The 14,051-nt window shown below is 50.5% G+C and overlaps 9 protein-coding genes across 9 annotated transcripts; 2 read left to right on the top strand and 7 right to left on the bottom strand.

Annotated features, from left to right (window-relative positions):
- Positions 1–37: 37 nt before the first annotated feature.
- BDV14DRAFT_195295 (uncharacterized protein) lies at positions 38–1,501 on the bottom strand (the record flags this gene model as incomplete). The annotated part of the gene is made up of 2 exons (XM_073772142.1): positions 38–820; positions 869–1,501. 2 exons carry the CDS (start codon positions 1,499–1,501, stop codon positions 38–40), a joined length of 1,416 nt encoding a protein of 471 aa, XP_073633575.1.
- Positions 1,502–1,712: 211 nt separating this feature from the next.
- On the top strand, positions 1,713–3,423 carry BDV14DRAFT_163648 (uncharacterized protein). Its single transcript, XM_073767071.1, has 2 exons — positions 1,713–2,480; positions 2,540–3,423. The coding sequence occupies exons 1-2, from the start codon at positions 1,875–1,877 to the stop codon at positions 3,359–3,361; spliced, it is 1,428 nt and encodes a 475-aa protein (XP_073633576.1). The 5' UTR covers positions 1,713–1,874; the 3' UTR covers positions 3,362–3,423.
- Positions 3,424–3,502: 79 nt separating this feature from the next.
- BDV14DRAFT_195297 (uncharacterized protein) lies at positions 3,503–4,435 on the bottom strand (the record flags this gene model as incomplete). Its single annotated transcript, XM_073772143.1, has 2 exons — positions 3,503–4,354; positions 4,421–4,435. The coding sequence occupies 2 exons, from the start codon at positions 4,433–4,435 to the stop codon at positions 3,503–3,505; spliced, it is 867 nt and encodes a 288-aa protein (XP_073633577.1).
- A 738-nt stretch (positions 4,436–5,173) lies between these two features.
- On the bottom strand, positions 5,174–5,664 carry ccpA (the record flags this gene model as incomplete). Its single annotated transcript, XM_073772144.1, has 2 exons — positions 5,174–5,593; positions 5,650–5,664. The coding sequence occupies 2 exons, from the start codon at positions 5,662–5,664 to the stop codon at positions 5,174–5,176; spliced, it is 435 nt and encodes a 144-aa protein (XP_073633578.1).
- Positions 5,665–6,273: 609 nt separating this feature from the next.
- Positions 6,274–7,332, bottom strand: BDV14DRAFT_186866 (D-isomer specific 2-hydroxyacid dehydrogenase family protein; the record flags this gene model as incomplete). Its single annotated transcript, XM_073770880.1, has 2 exons — positions 6,274–6,764; positions 6,816–7,332. The coding sequence occupies 2 exons, from the start codon at positions 7,330–7,332 to the stop codon at positions 6,274–6,276; spliced, it is 1,008 nt and encodes a 335-aa protein (XP_073633579.1).
- Positions 7,333–7,867: 535 nt separating this feature from the next.
- On the top strand, positions 7,868–10,245 carry BDV14DRAFT_186867 (OPT family oligopeptide transporter; the record flags this gene model as incomplete). The annotated part of the gene is made up of 3 exons (XM_073770881.1): positions 7,868–7,901; positions 7,950–8,638; positions 8,686–10,245. The coding sequence occupies 3 exons, from the start codon at positions 7,868–7,870 to the stop codon at positions 10,243–10,245; spliced, it is 2,283 nt and encodes a 760-aa protein (XP_073633580.1).
- A 481-nt stretch (positions 10,246–10,726) lies between these two features.
- On the bottom strand, positions 10,727–11,406 carry BDV14DRAFT_163651 (uncharacterized protein; the record flags this gene model as incomplete). Its single annotated transcript, XM_073767072.1, has 1 exon — positions 10,727–11,406. A coding segment is annotated over exon 1 (221 nt), but the record flags the coding sequence as incomplete, so codon positions are not given.
- A 316-nt stretch (positions 11,407–11,722) lies between these two features.
- BDV14DRAFT_163652 (uncharacterized protein) lies at positions 11,723–12,101 on the bottom strand. The gene is made up of 2 exons (XM_073767073.1): positions 12,038–12,101; positions 11,723–11,924 (listed from the first exon to the last, which is right to left on the bottom strand). Exons 1-2 carry the CDS (start codon positions 12,087–12,089, stop codon positions 11,806–11,808), a joined length of 171 nt encoding a protein of 56 aa, XP_073633582.1. The 5' UTR covers positions 12,090–12,101; the 3' UTR covers positions 11,723–11,805.
- A 687-nt stretch (positions 12,102–12,788) lies between these two features.
- Positions 12,789–14,006, bottom strand: BDV14DRAFT_163654 (putative polyketide synthase). The gene is made up of 2 exons (XM_073767074.1): positions 13,107–14,006; positions 12,789–13,031 (listed from the first exon to the last, which is right to left on the bottom strand). Exons 1-2 carry the CDS (start codon positions 13,957–13,959, stop codon positions 12,823–12,825), a joined length of 1,062 nt encoding a protein of 353 aa, XP_073633583.1. The 5' UTR covers positions 13,960–14,006; the 3' UTR covers positions 12,789–12,822.
- Positions 14,007–14,051: the final 45 nt, after the last annotated feature.

The raw sequence follows: 14,051 nt of genomic DNA on the forward strand, positions 1-14,051 counted from the left end.
CAATCGGCATATCATAATGAACACTTGACCCGGTACCTCACTCAAAAACAGTTGCGAGAGTGTTTTCGTCGCCATCTTCCTCTAGAGACCATGGCGTGGCCTCCCTGGCTCTCTTCTTCTCCTCCCTCTCTCTGATTTCCTCTATTCGCTTGTCAAACTCCTCCCGACTGATATTGGGAGTGTTATAGCAGACACGAATGCCCGCTGCCGCAAGCTCAGGTTCCCGACCAAGGGCATCTAACCGGTCCCACGGATACCCGATCTCATACTCTAACCACGTATCGGGATTGTAAGTAACCCTTAGCATGCGCAGAGGCACCTTTGCCTCGATTGCGGCGTGTGCAACCGCTCGCAGAAAGTTCTCTTCTTCCTCCTGCAGGCAGTAAAGCGTCTCCGCGCACTGCTGATCTTCAAGTGTCATGTCCCAGTGGAAGTTACGAAGCTGTGGAGCAATTAAATTGGGGATGAGGTTGGCAAGTAGTGAAGAGTCTCTGTGATGGGGGCTGGTAGATCCCTCGGACAGGCAGAGTTCTTCCAGCCTTGGAAATGCGCGCATGTCAAAGCCAGCCAGCCCCCCGGAATTGATGCAGCGGATGCTGATTGATCGCAGGGTTGTACGATGGATGGCAAGGATCGGTTGTAATGTGGCCAAGCTCCAATACTCGTATAAACCCATTTCATCGTAACAGGCACCAAATGTGAAATGGAGATCAAAGGACTCGAGTGTATGTGACCACTTGACGAGAGCTCTCATGACATCTGGTGTCTGCAAGAAGCTCCGCAACTTCAACGTCTTGAAGGAGGCTGTTCCTGCCTGCGCCTGTTGGCGCGGTTAGTGAGTCCTTTCTAGTTGAGACCCGAATCATACTTCTAACTGACCATGTGCTAAAGGATCAAAATTTGTAGAAATGCCATCAAGCGTAAGACTCTGGATAGTCGATGACCGCATGTCGCCCAGAGTCTCCAGTACTTCCCCGAGCTCCAGAGTATAATCGTCGCCGTCACGCAAGCTCAATTCGGTCAAGTTGAAGAAATTCGCAAGTGCCGACCGCAGAACATCCCAAGTCTTTTCATCCTTCCCTAGACTAGACAAGTCGAATGACTTTGTTTGGGTGAACCATGTGGTGAAGTCAAGAAAGGTGTCACATGCACATCTATTAGCAATCGGATCGGGACGATATGGATCGCAGGACAGCCTGAGGCGTCGGCATAGATGCCATATGGAAGGATTCTGGGACCAGCATTTATGGACTAGCCGGGGATCTTTTGCGATCCCCTTCCGCCAATAGTCGGCGAATCTGGTGTCAATTCGAACATTCGTATATAGATATGAAACGGCGATGTGGTGAAAGCGACGGCAGACCAGACAGAGTATGGTCGGGGCGTGAGTAGGGTTCGTGTATGAGCGACCGCGACCACTGTCGATGGAGTAGACTGCGCTTATGACGTTGTCCAAGAGCTCATCAGGGAGTCTGAGGATTGGGGGGTGGTTGCCCTCCATGATGCGGTAGTTATAATCCATGAAAGAACAGCAATGGATGCGTACTGTATTAGACATGAGCAACACATAGAATGGAAGAAGCGGCGTCAGTTTTAAGTGCACCAACCGAATACCCAAGACAACAGGTGATTGGCTTTGTTGTCTCTTGGAGTTAGGCATCACTGGCGCTAGGCCCATGATCGCACTAAGCCTGCAGCCTACCATTGTGATTAGAAGCCTGAGAAGACAGAAGCCTGAGAAGACAGAAGCCTGAGAAGATGTAGAAGAGTGAAATAAAAGAAGAGTCGCGGCAGAGTCTCAGTTTGGAAAGCACGTTCACCCCATCAGGTGACAATGGACTCCCCCATCTTGAGTCTCCCCGACGAACTTGTCGATGCCATCATTCGCATTGCTTGCTCTCTCCCTGACATCGGACGTTGCCATAAGTACAACAATCCGACCTACACAGCTTCTGTCCTTTGTCGAGTCAATCGTCGCTTCAACAACATCGCCACTCTCCATTTTTAACGCCCACCTTTGCGTTGACTACAGACACAGATATCATGCAGTTCGCGGACTTGTCAAGGACCCCCAACTTCTGCATCGTTTGATAACCCAGCGCCCGTTGTTATTGCCCCTTTGTCGCCGCTTGAGTATCCGATGCACCGAGGATAGAACAATCTACGGCGACACTGTTCCCTATGCGGGTGACTACACAGCTTTCTTTGATTTCGCGCGCTACTTTACCAAAGCAACTTCGTTTCATCTCGCCGGGGTTGATGGCCAGAAGGAAGCGTGGCTTCTCCTCCAGGCGGTGCTGTCCAACTTTTCCGGGTTGAATGAGGTGGAGCTTACCAGTACGTGGCTGGCTTTGCGTTTGGACAAGCTAGTCAAGATACTAGCTGAAGAGGACTCGGGATCTCCACCTTTGTCGCTTCGGAGTCTCTTGCTCGACGAGGTGTCGAGAAACTGTGGGGAAAAGGCGTTGAGGTTATTGAGGGTGAGCCTGCATAAACACCGAGATACTCTTGCCGTCGCTAACCATTGCAATCCGCACAGTCCTGTCAAGGCACATCATCCATCAAAATTCTCAAATTGCGTGACTTTCTGCAGACACAGACAGTACTTTCCGACCTAGTCAAGTGGCCGAAAGCCCTTGAGGTCTTCGACCTGCAATACATCTACACGCTAGCATCCTGCGGTCATCAGCAGCCCGGTGTCATGGGCCTCTATACAGAATGGAGCCTTCAAACACTCCAGCCAATCCTGGAACTTCACAAGCGCACCCTCCGGGCGATTACCATTCGGGGGTTGAATAAAAGTGGCTTGACTGGATTCGATGTACGCGGGGTTTCAAACCTCAGGGAGCTTTATCTGAGTGACGGAGTCACCGGTCGGGACGAAATGACAATGAATCTTATACAATGTTTATTGGCGCCGAACCTGCGTGTATTTCACTGGAACCTGACACTTGAAGACCAGGAACATTCTGAGGAATTGGGATCCTTCGCACAGTGGGAGGAGGATTTCCTCCGTTGCTTCGCGACTGAGGCTGTTAGGAAAGCCTGCCCGTTGCATATATTGAGATTGACATTTAATCCAATTCATTCTACGTTGAATGAGATCAGTCTATATCCGTGGGATCATATGGATAAGCTTGATCACGAGTTCAGGGAGCACGGGTGGGATGTACGTCTTGAGTACAACCAGCCAAGTATCACTCGGGAGGCTTTTAAGAAGGAAATGAGGAGGGTAAGAGGGGAGGATGTGGAAGAGACAGATTGGCATGATAATGACAATTATGATGTTTTCTCAGATCCTAGATCTCGTACAAGATGTTGTGATAGGGAGTATGGAAGTAGATTTCTCGAGACATTGTGAGAGGAAAAGGCAATATCAATGCAAATTAGATAAACGCAGCCCGGACAGACATAAGTACAGAGTACTCTAACATAAACATTCACTCATAAAACCATAACACATCCTTTTAGACCATAGACATGAGGGAAGTAAGAAAACAAATCACCGCCCCAAAAGCGCCATCCTCCTCCGCTGCCACTTGTCAGCCATCGAACCCCTCGCACTCATCGTCCCATTCCCATGCGCTGCATCCATAGCCGTCGCATTCAACGCTCCCCCATGAACACCCCCATGATGCACGCCTCCCGCGCTCACCGTTCCATTCGCACTCGCATGGCTCTTCCCCTTAGGAACAGGATGCGGCAAACTCCCATCAACACAAGAAACCTTCACAAAGACCTCTCCAAGCCCCATATACGCCGGGCTCCGGGTAACACACTTCGTTTCACCACCGATGCCAGCCCCCGTGCCGAATTCCCGTTGGATGAGGGGGGTCCCGTAGCACCCTGGTCGTTCGTAGAGTTGGACTCTGCAGACTTCTAGGTTTGGTGCTCTTTTCCAGGTGATTGCTTCGATTCCTGTTGAATGTGTTGATGTTATTGATGTTGTAGAGGTATGGTGTGGTGTTGTTGATGAAGAAGAAGAAGAAGCAGAGGGGTGCGAAGTCGAAATACTCCATGAAATTGATGGTGGTGTTGGTTTCTCCTCTTCCACCTCAACCTTATCGGCCCCCTCACTTACTACCATCTTGTGATCCTCTAGTACTTCAAGAGCGACAGAAACATGATCCACCTCATCAAAGTACCCCAGCGGCATTGGGACAGGTACACCCTGGCATATATCGGAGCGGATATTCAGTGCAACGGTGAATTTCTCGTCAAGGGCTGATGGGGGCGTCGAGGAGGACGGGCAGTTCGGTGTGAAAGTTGCGCGGATGCGGGTTTTCTCTTGAAATTTAAGGGCGGTTGTGCATTGTGTGAATGTGAGGAGAGTTAGGAGAGGTGGGAGGGTGAACTGTTCTAGTTGTTAGTTGTTGTTGGATAGGGAATGAGGAAGGAGGGCAGGGGAGAGGAGGCGTACTGTGGTCCAGTGCATTTTGGCTGGGTCTGGATATCAAGGCTGTGGAGGGTATATCGTGATAAGCAGGTTGTTGTTTCTATGTTGGTTGTGTTAAGTTTGGGATGAGTTGAGCAGGAGATCCGGAGTTAAGCTTATTCGCTTGAGTTGAGGTTGAATTGAGCTGATTGATACTTCTCACTTCAACAACCCAACAAGGCATACTTATACCTCATCTTTCACCCCTCCAGCCACATGCTTTTACTATACCAGCCGCTGTTTCTGCATCCCAACCTTGCTCAATGTGTATACATGGCTGGGAAGAACGTCAGCCACAGACTTGACGCGCGAGCATGTGGCAAGACGCGGGGGACGCGGTTGAAGTGGTGGGAGTAGCCGCGTTGAGGAATGCGGCATTGAGCTTGGTTCGTGGTAGAGACCAGAGACTAGAACCTGGAGTTTGGGAGGGTAGTTTCTGTCTATGGAAAGAATGTGAGATGCGCGTCGGCGCGTGAGGAATATTCCAATGGTTTGCCTAGGCTGTACTATTCGAAGTTGATGAACCTCGTGCATTCCTGGCTTCTACTGGGAGAATGCTGGAATGTGGGAAGAATTATCCGTGAATAGAATAACGAGGCTCGGCGAAGGAAAGTGAGATCAAATTAAACAATTATGGGACAATAGTAATATCAGAAAACCCCCATTTTAACCCCCCCCTTCAAATGAGCTGCAGGCCATGACTACCGAGTAGCCCACCAGTACAGAGTAGTTTCACACCTAGTGACCCTCATGCTCAGCAGGTCCCTCCTCACAAAACAACTTAACAAAGACCTGATCCTCAAAGTAATCGTCCCTGATACAAGTACTCTCCGCCTCCTTCTCGCCAGGCCAAAGCGGCACAACGGTGACCGGGTGCCCAACGCACTCATCGTTCTTGTAGATACCCACAGCATGGCAAGCAGAGTCAGTATCGGGCGTAATGGGCGTAGCCTCAAACGTGTAGGCATCGATGTCGAAGCTGTGCTTGGCCGGGAGCGCAGTGCAGGTGTCCTTTGTTGCGGGAGCGGACTCGGAAGTGTCGACTTCGTTGTGTGGCTTTTCGCCGTTGGAACAGGCCTCGTGGTAGTGGATGTCGACTGTTGCAACGCCGTAGGCTGTGATTGTCGGTGCGAGGGCCAGAGCGCTGGCGAGGAGGAACTATTGGGTCATTGTTAGATGGAATTAAGAATTGAATGGATTGGGGTTGGACTTACGCTGGTGAAGTGCATCTTGGCTGGTGGGGGTTGGAGAAAGAAACAGAGGAAGTCTGGAATGAACGAGTGCTCGTGATAGGGTTCTTTGAAGGCGTGATGGTCTATTTATGTTATTGTTATTGTTATTGTTGTTGATCTTGGCGACGCGTAGGAGCGTCGAGCAGCCTCGAGCAGCCCTTGGTACCTCCATAGCAGCCTCGAGCAGCCCTTGGTACCTCCATAGCAGATTCTTTGGGCTGCCTTGGTTGAGGGTTGTGCGGAATGTAGGATAGACTGGCTTTGGAGCGGTGCTGTAGGCAGTTCTTTGTCCCTGTGCGTGGGGGGAATTTGGGAAGGAGAGGAATGTGAAAGTCCAATTGAGGTATAAGAATGTCAGTTCCTCAAGGGTTAATTTTCCGTAATATTGCTGGGCTAAGGGGCCGGATGTTTGCACAATGCAAGGAACTCGAGAGCCGCGGTCAATGCAGGGGAACCCTTCCATTACGCTAAATTTCTTACACCTGTTGAAAGCTGGGGGTTCCTGATGGCTGCGTATTTTGCGAGGTATATTTTGATTGAATTTGCTGTGGGAAGCGTAGTGGCGTTGCATTCTAATGTGCATATTGCTGAACCACAGGGCAACGATTATAGGGATACATCGTTGACAAGATGTCCTGTAGACCAGCCTTCAACCGCCTGTTTTAATTTTGCCCCGTAGTTGATGCATGTTTCCCGAGAAAGCCAGGCGAGATGCGGAGAGGCTATAATGTTGAGATCCTTGGCATCGTCGGCCAGTAAAGGCGAGGTCTCAGGGCCAGCAGGCTCTTCTTTAAACACATCTGTTGCTACCCCGGAGATTTTGCGTTCGCGCAATGCCTGGACAAGAGCATCTTCGTCCACTGTGCCGCCTCGAGAGACGTTGACCAACACGGTATGGGGAGACATAGCGTCGAATTCTGGCGTGGATATGAGGTTTCGAGTATCTCCAGTAAGTGGGACAGCAACAAACAAGACCGTGCTTTCTTTAATGACCGTCTCAAATGGGGTTCTTGAGGGGTTCGGAGTGTTCGATGCCTTGCGATCAGAGACTAGCACCTTCATGCCCAGATCCTGAGCCATCTTGGCTATTCTCTTTCCTAGAATCTGGTCAGAGGCTCGTCCGTCAAATGAAAGTCATTTCAACCTACCAACGTTACCATTTCCGATAATCCCAGCGACTTCATCCCTGCAAGTCAGGGCTGGGGTCCCATCCTTATCTAGATAGTCAAACATCAGCAACCCCTTTTCCTTCCATTTCCCGGCTCTTGTCGACGTATGCATATCCAAGAGTTTCCGCCGAGCAGCAAAGTACGACCCTATAGCGTGCTCCGACACGGCTGCAATGTTTGAATTCGGGCAATTGCAGACGACGATGCCCCTCTTCTTGCATGCCTCCAAGTCAACACAGTCGAATCCTGTACCGACCATCACAATGAGCTTGAGGTACGGGCTGACCTCTGGAGATAGAGCGTAAGCATCGACCTTAGCAGCCGAGAGAGCTATGATCGATGCATCGTGAATACGCTCCGGGAGCTCAGCGGATGATGTCCACGGGTAGATAGTCTGGGAGTAGGTGAATGGCGCGGGGAGGTCGAATTCTGGAATCCGAAGTACAGACCCTTGAAGGAAGACGATGTGGTGGTGCTCAGATGATGGGAGAGGCATCTTGGGATAGTTGTATCGCTCTATACCTATGTTTTGAGTTGTGAATTCCCTATCTCAAACGTACTTTTCTGGGTTTTATGGTTGGAGAGCCTTGGAGGTGGCGCCCACGCCCTATTTTTGACATCATGGTAAATCGTAGCATATTGCTGGTTTTTGCGGGGTCTAACGGGTGGGGATCCGCAAGAAGAGGCAATGCATTGGATAAAAGTAATTGAAGTCTGATCAAGAAAAATTGTAGTACCACGACTACTCGAAGCAGTTCGTTGTGACCGTGGAGTTGGAGTTGGAGACGATCTTGCGCTTACCGGCCGCTTAGTCATGGCAGTGACGCGATTGCTTCTCCTCACCTCACTTCCTTCTTCTCCGCTTCTTTGTCCCACCTCTGCTTCTCCAGTTCTCTTTGTCATGGCCGGGCGGGTATAGGCTTCTTCATAGATTCGAGGGTGTGCTTCTAACGAAACGCTAATGCGGTCTTGAGTAGATGAATTACCAATCCATCTCGCCGGGCCGCGAGCCGAGCGATACCGACCCCAATATGGCCTCGCCGAGTTATCGGAACACTGGGACAAGTGTAGACGATGATGTATACAACTCGTCTGCTTTGTCACACGCGGGAGCTCCTCGGAGCTTTACCTTGCGGTCACTGCTCGTCGGTCTCGTTATCGGCGCCTTGATCACCTTCTCGAATACCTACTTTGGCTTGCAGACGGGATGGATCAGTACGATGGCTATGCCCTCTGCGTTGATAGGGTTTTCGGTATTCAAAGTCTTCTCGAAGTATCTCTCCTATCCGTTCACGCCGATAGAGAATGTTCTCATCCAGACCGTCGCCGGAGCTGTGGGGACAATGCCTCTTGGCTGTGGGTTTGTTGGAGTTATACCTGCATTGGAATTCCTCATACGGGACGGTGACGATGGTCCGTCAGGCGACGGCGGCACTGGAGAGGGTGGTCCGTTAAAGATGAACTTCTGGAAGCTCGTTCTATGGAGTTTGGGTGTGTGTTTGTTCGGTGTGGTTTTTGCCGTGCCGTTGAGGAAGGAAGTGATCATCCGCGAGAAGCTGAAGTTCCCTAGCGGTACAGCGTCAGCATTGATGCTTAGAGTGTTACATGGCAGTGGGAACAACGAGAAAGCAAAGGGAGCAGGAGATCTGCGAGGCGAGGAGGATGCAGAACCTTTATTATCGAGGAATTCCACCGAAAGGGAGCCTGTGCCGCAGCAAACTCGTGACACTGAGAATGTGAAGCGGGATTGGAGGTCCAAAATGCGTCTTCTGGTTGGCGCTTTTGCACTTTCTGGTATCTACGTAAGTGTCATATCTTGTCCTGCTTGGAGTCTTACTGACAAAAGTAGACACTGTTTTCGTACTTTGTACCTCAAGTACGAGATATCCCGATCCTGGGCCTCTCCCTCGCCCACAACTGGCTTTGGACGCTTAACCCGTCCCCGGCATATGTTGGACAAGGAATCATTATGGGGCCTTCAACCTGTGCACACATGCTTTTTGGGGCTGTCCTAGGCTGGGGCGTTCTGTCACCGCTGGCGAAAGCGCGCGGATGGGCGCCAGGACCGGTGGATAGTTGGGAGGACGGCAGTAAAGCTTGGATTGTGTGGGTGTCGCTGGCTATCATGCTTGCAGACTCAATAGTCAGTCTGGGCTGGCTGGTGGTCAAGCCTGCTGTGGGAGCCGCGCCAAAGCTCTTGCACCGGCTTTCTACTACCCAAGCGGGTCGTTGGATTGCCTCGAAAAGTCCCAATATTTCCAACCGCTATTCTCACCGCTACTCAGCTCTCAGTCCTATAGCAGAGGAGTCGTCAGGTGCCAGCAACGGCTTTCGAACTGGAACCGATTCGAAGGATGGTTCGGATGAGGATGCACCCCCATCTCAATTAATATCCATCCGGACCGTGCTTATTCTACTTCCATTGACCTTGATACTCAACGTTGTCTGTATGCACTTTGTTTTTGGTGATATCATCTCACCATTACTATCCAGTCTCGCCACACTTCTTGCTGTTCTCCTCTCAGTCATGGGAGTGCGCGCTCTGGGAGAAACTGACCTGAATCCGGTCTCCGGCATTAGCAAGCTGACTCAACTCCTCTTTTCTCTTGCGACACCAACATCTCATTTCTCTCGACGAACTGCCCTCGTCACCAACCTCCTTGCGGGCGCTGTCTCCGAATCCGGCGCTCTTCAAGCGGGCGATATGATGCAAGACCTAAAGACTGGGCACATCCTCGGTGCAAGCCCCAAAGCCCAATTCTACGGCCAAATGATCGGAAGTCTTGTCGGTGCTGTCCTCTCTACCGCTGTCTACAAGATGTACGTCAATGTCTACGAGGTCCCAGGACCGATGTTTCAAACGCCTACTGCGTACGTCTGGATCTTCACCGCTCGCCTTGTTACCGGCCAGGGTCTGCCACCCATGGCCTGGGAAGCCTCAACGATTGCTGGCGTTGTCTTCGTAGCCATCACTATTCTCCGCATCGTTGCTGCCTCATCCATAGCCAACGGTGGCCGACCCCACGGTACCGCGGCCCCATGGCGGTCTTGGGTCCCAGGTGGCATTGCCGTGGCAGTAGGTATATTCAATGTGCCATCGTTTACACTGGCTCGAGCCATTGGCGGGCTCATCGCCTGGTGTTGGTCTCGCAGTCACGCCATAAAGAGAGCCGAACGTAAACCTGAAGTCGAGCCTTCACAGAGAAGCCGTGGTCAGCAACCTGCCGGAAGTGACGGTGAACCTCTTCTGCCGGCAGACGGCCAACCTACTTCTCCGGCGACTGGTGACGACGATGCAGATGCTGCATCATCTAGCGTTGTCGTATTGGCATCTGGGTTGATTCTCGGTGAGGGAATCATGAGTATCGTGAACCTCCTCTTGGCTAGCGGGGGCGTTCCCCATATTTGAGATGCTGAATCCGGTTAAGGAGAGCGATATATATAGATATAGACACTAAATTACAAATGTTGATTGTATCTTTCAGACAAGCTGAATATCATACATGATTTCTGTCAACCAAGGTGGACTTGGATTGCTTATCTAAGCCAATCGGACATCGCCTTCCTCATTCAGTTGATCTACATATCGCTGATGTGGCCTATCGTTTCAGAAGGATACATGATATCATATTACCCCTCTTCTTTGGGGTCGAATGAGGCCTCTGGCCAGATACATAAGCTCTATACAGACTGTAGTTAGAAGAGCAAGACCTTCAATATTCATTCATTTTTATATCGATTAGTCACTCAGCTGGTATCCACCAATAAGAAGCCACCTCTGCCGCTCATAATTTCTCTTCGTCAGGTGATTCCGGGAGATTCTGAAGACCTCGTTCAATACTATGGTAGGTCTCCCACCACCTACAACGGGCGACCTCGAGCTTCCATTCATGATCTTTCCATTCTGGCAAGCGTCCATGGCCGGCGGGAGAATCTATCATGTGTCCAGCTAGCTGAGACGCTCATTCTAGATTGATGATTCATCCAATCCTCTATCCACGTACCTTACATTGACTTACCGACCTGAAACCAACGACCCTCATTTGCGCGGTACCCCAGGCAACAAGGTCAGTAGATCAGCCTAGAATAGAATATGGAGGAACCAGTATACATGGGCACAAATCAGTCATTGATCAAGCTATCAATTTCATCTAGTTGCTTTAGAACCTCCCGACGGGTCTGTAGGTGCTCGTCCATGTTGGACTCCAACTCCAACTCCAACTTCTTCAGCCCAGAGCTTAGATACTCCCAGTTCAGAATCCTACACGCAACCGACGGCTCTCGGATCTCGTGAAACAGATCGGGGATTCTGGAGCGCCAATACCAATCTCCTAGATGAGTGCCCATTACTTTCTGAAGTGTCGCAACGTCGGTGGATGGAAATGAATTCGCTATTAGGAAGAGAATTTCTGCTGGGAGGCTACTTAAATGTGTTCTCCTAGGCTGAAATCTTGGGGGCCGACGTATTGCGCGTATCTTCTGTTGAGTTTGGTGGCTTAGATTCTGTGCTGTCCTCCGTTGAGCTTGGTGGATTATATTCTGTGCACGCTGGCATAGAAAAGGATCCAAGGTGGAACAGAGGCTCGGTAGTTAGCACTGAGGCGTCGACCTTCTCAAAGTCATGTATCACAAAGAGCACATCAGAAAAGGAGAAGACTAGCAGAAGAAGAGAGGATTTTGACTTACCAGCCCTGGTATAGAGCTGATCGATCTTATCGTCAACGTCCTCCCACGTCAAGTTCAACCGTTGCTCTTTGTACAAAACATCCTTGTGAAGAAGAGCCCGCGCCATTACCATAATGTCTCCTCCAGAGGCCCAAGCCTTGTGTGTGCACAGCAATTGCCAGCAGCGAGCATGGACCTGAATGCACGTAAGCCTATTTTTACTCCTGTATTCGTGCGAGAGGGCTGTCGTGATCCCGGTTCTGCTTTGACTGCCTCCTGATTGCGCGGGCTCATCGTTTACTGATCACGCGGTTGCCTTGTTCTGGTTCCAGGGTGCTTGGCGTGTATGGAAATAATTATCGTCTAGAGTCATGAGAAATATGCCAGAAAGGCGGCAGATGCGTTTTCGGGAGTGCAGAAGGACTACCAAAGAGTCAGCCTCTCGTGTTAGTAGGTCATGGTAGATAGCGTGAACATGCTGTAAACATCGAAACAGGATGAATGGGAAAGAAGGAGGAAGAAAAGAGAGTACATACTCAGGCGATAATAACGAGGCCAATCATCCCAAGGTCTCTTGTCAGTCATCATGGTATCGCAAGTGTATAATACCGCGGCGACAATTTTTCCATTGCAACTACTTTCGAAGGCGCAGTTGCAGATAGAGCAGAGCGAGAAACTCTCAACCTCGTCGTCGGCGATCTGAACGGGACACTGGTCTGCATCGTCTGAATCAGCAATGTCTCCTGTGTCGTCTAGCTTGTCGATGTTCTCCATGTTGTTGGTCCGCGGCTGCTGAGTCTGCGTTGCTGGGTTTGCGCGGGAAGTAAGGTACTTGGGATAGCTATATCCATTAATAGGCAACCGCAACTAAAAGCCGGTCGGTTCGGTGAATATTTGACAGCGGATGTCACTTCCGGGCAGACAAACCTAGCAAGAGTGTATATTTCTCAAAGTGAGGTTGCATCGAACCTACACCTTGGACGCTGGCACAATGTCGGTTGATTCGAGAATTCGAGACCCCGAAGTCTAAAGCTGTCGGAACCTCTAGCCATCGAACACATAGTAAGGCCGCTCATAGTGCTACGGATAAGCATATAGATTAGATAACACATGGTATGCTTAATTAGGATCGTAAAGGAGCAAAGCAGGTACTCTAGCTAAATATACCTACCTTAGGTAGCTATGGCATGGTAGTAAGCTATTGCCTGCAAGGAAGGCACGACCTAGGCATGTGACTTCGGCAATCCAATTCTCTCCCGTGCACAACAAACTCCCAACCATTCCGCTCCCAATCAATGAAGTCACGTCTCTATCGAGCTTTTCACGAGGCTGAAGTACTCTCCTCCTTACCGCCGGGTTGAGGCCAATGCTCCTCGAGGAAATGTCGTCCTTCTCGAACCCAGTCCACGTCTCCCCTCATGTCCACATCGAAGAGATGCTCTCCTGGATGCAGAGTCAGGTGCACTGGCACATTGGGCTGAGTCTCGCGGAGACGAGCGGCAAAGCCGGATGAGCAAGCAGCTGGACACTGTAGGAGAAGATCTTTCTGTCAGCCTTTATCATTTGAGAGCCTTCAGCAGACTAACTGTACCATTGTGTCATCAGTACCGTGCACAATCCAAACAGGCACCATTCTGTGCTCTCCCCTTTCCAGTGTCTCCAGCAGTCCCTCCAGAGTTGATTTGCTCTTTCCGATTCCCATACCAAACAAACGAGGCAAATATGCCTGTTGTGCAATGCACAACAGCAGCTGCCACATCTCAGAGGTCGGTTCGCACCCCGTGCGAATGCTACCCTTGGGTATCCCCTTGATGTACGCGCGGATTTTTCCTAGCGCTTCTCGCGGGGGTGGGGGTTTTTGGCCCATGAAAATACGCGGTCGGGGGATCTTATACTCTGGAGCCGTGGCATCCAAGGGGGCCGATATTGATATAACCGCCCTAATCCTAAGCATATTTCCACCTGTCCCCAGGTTGCCCGAGCTATGAACATCGACCTCTGGCTGCAGCATACAACTCAAATGCAAAGCGCAATAAACCGAGATAAAACCACCAGAGCTTTCGCCGCAACATAGTATGTTGGAAATATCTATCCCAGGCAGAGAATTCTGTTCGAAATATTGTGGGAGAGTCCGTTGCAGCCAGTCCCAGAACTGTGCGACATCGCCTAGTATGTCACTACCGTTTGATTCGGGTAAGAGTCGGTAGTCCGCTGTGACGATGATGGCTTCGTGGTCGAGGGCCATGTCCAACAACCATTGTGCAAACCACGGCTCGTACATTCGGTGTCCTACAACGAAACCACCGCCATGCCATCGAACCATGACCGGATGTTTTCTGTTTTGGCAATGACCCACAGCCAAGATGCTATTCGGTATCAGTATGGTGGCCTTGAGGGGCACATCATTGAGAGTTCGGTATGACAAGTCAATGCGAGTAAAGGGTGACATGCGAGACATGTTGATGAAGAATTACCGCGGAGGAGCAGATGAAAGTTAACGAAAAGGTGAGTTTCCCGTTGTTCCCTGGGGCTACATGGCTATATATAACA

This window comes from Aspergillus stella-maris, assembly GCF_047715825.1.
Source record: "Aspergillus stella-maris strain CBS 113639 unplaced genomic scaffold BDV14scaffold_2, whole genome shotgun sequence".
In the NCBI taxonomy this organism is placed as follows: Eukaryota; Fungi; Ascomycota; class Eurotiomycetes; order Eurotiales; family Aspergillaceae; genus Aspergillus; species Aspergillus stella-maris.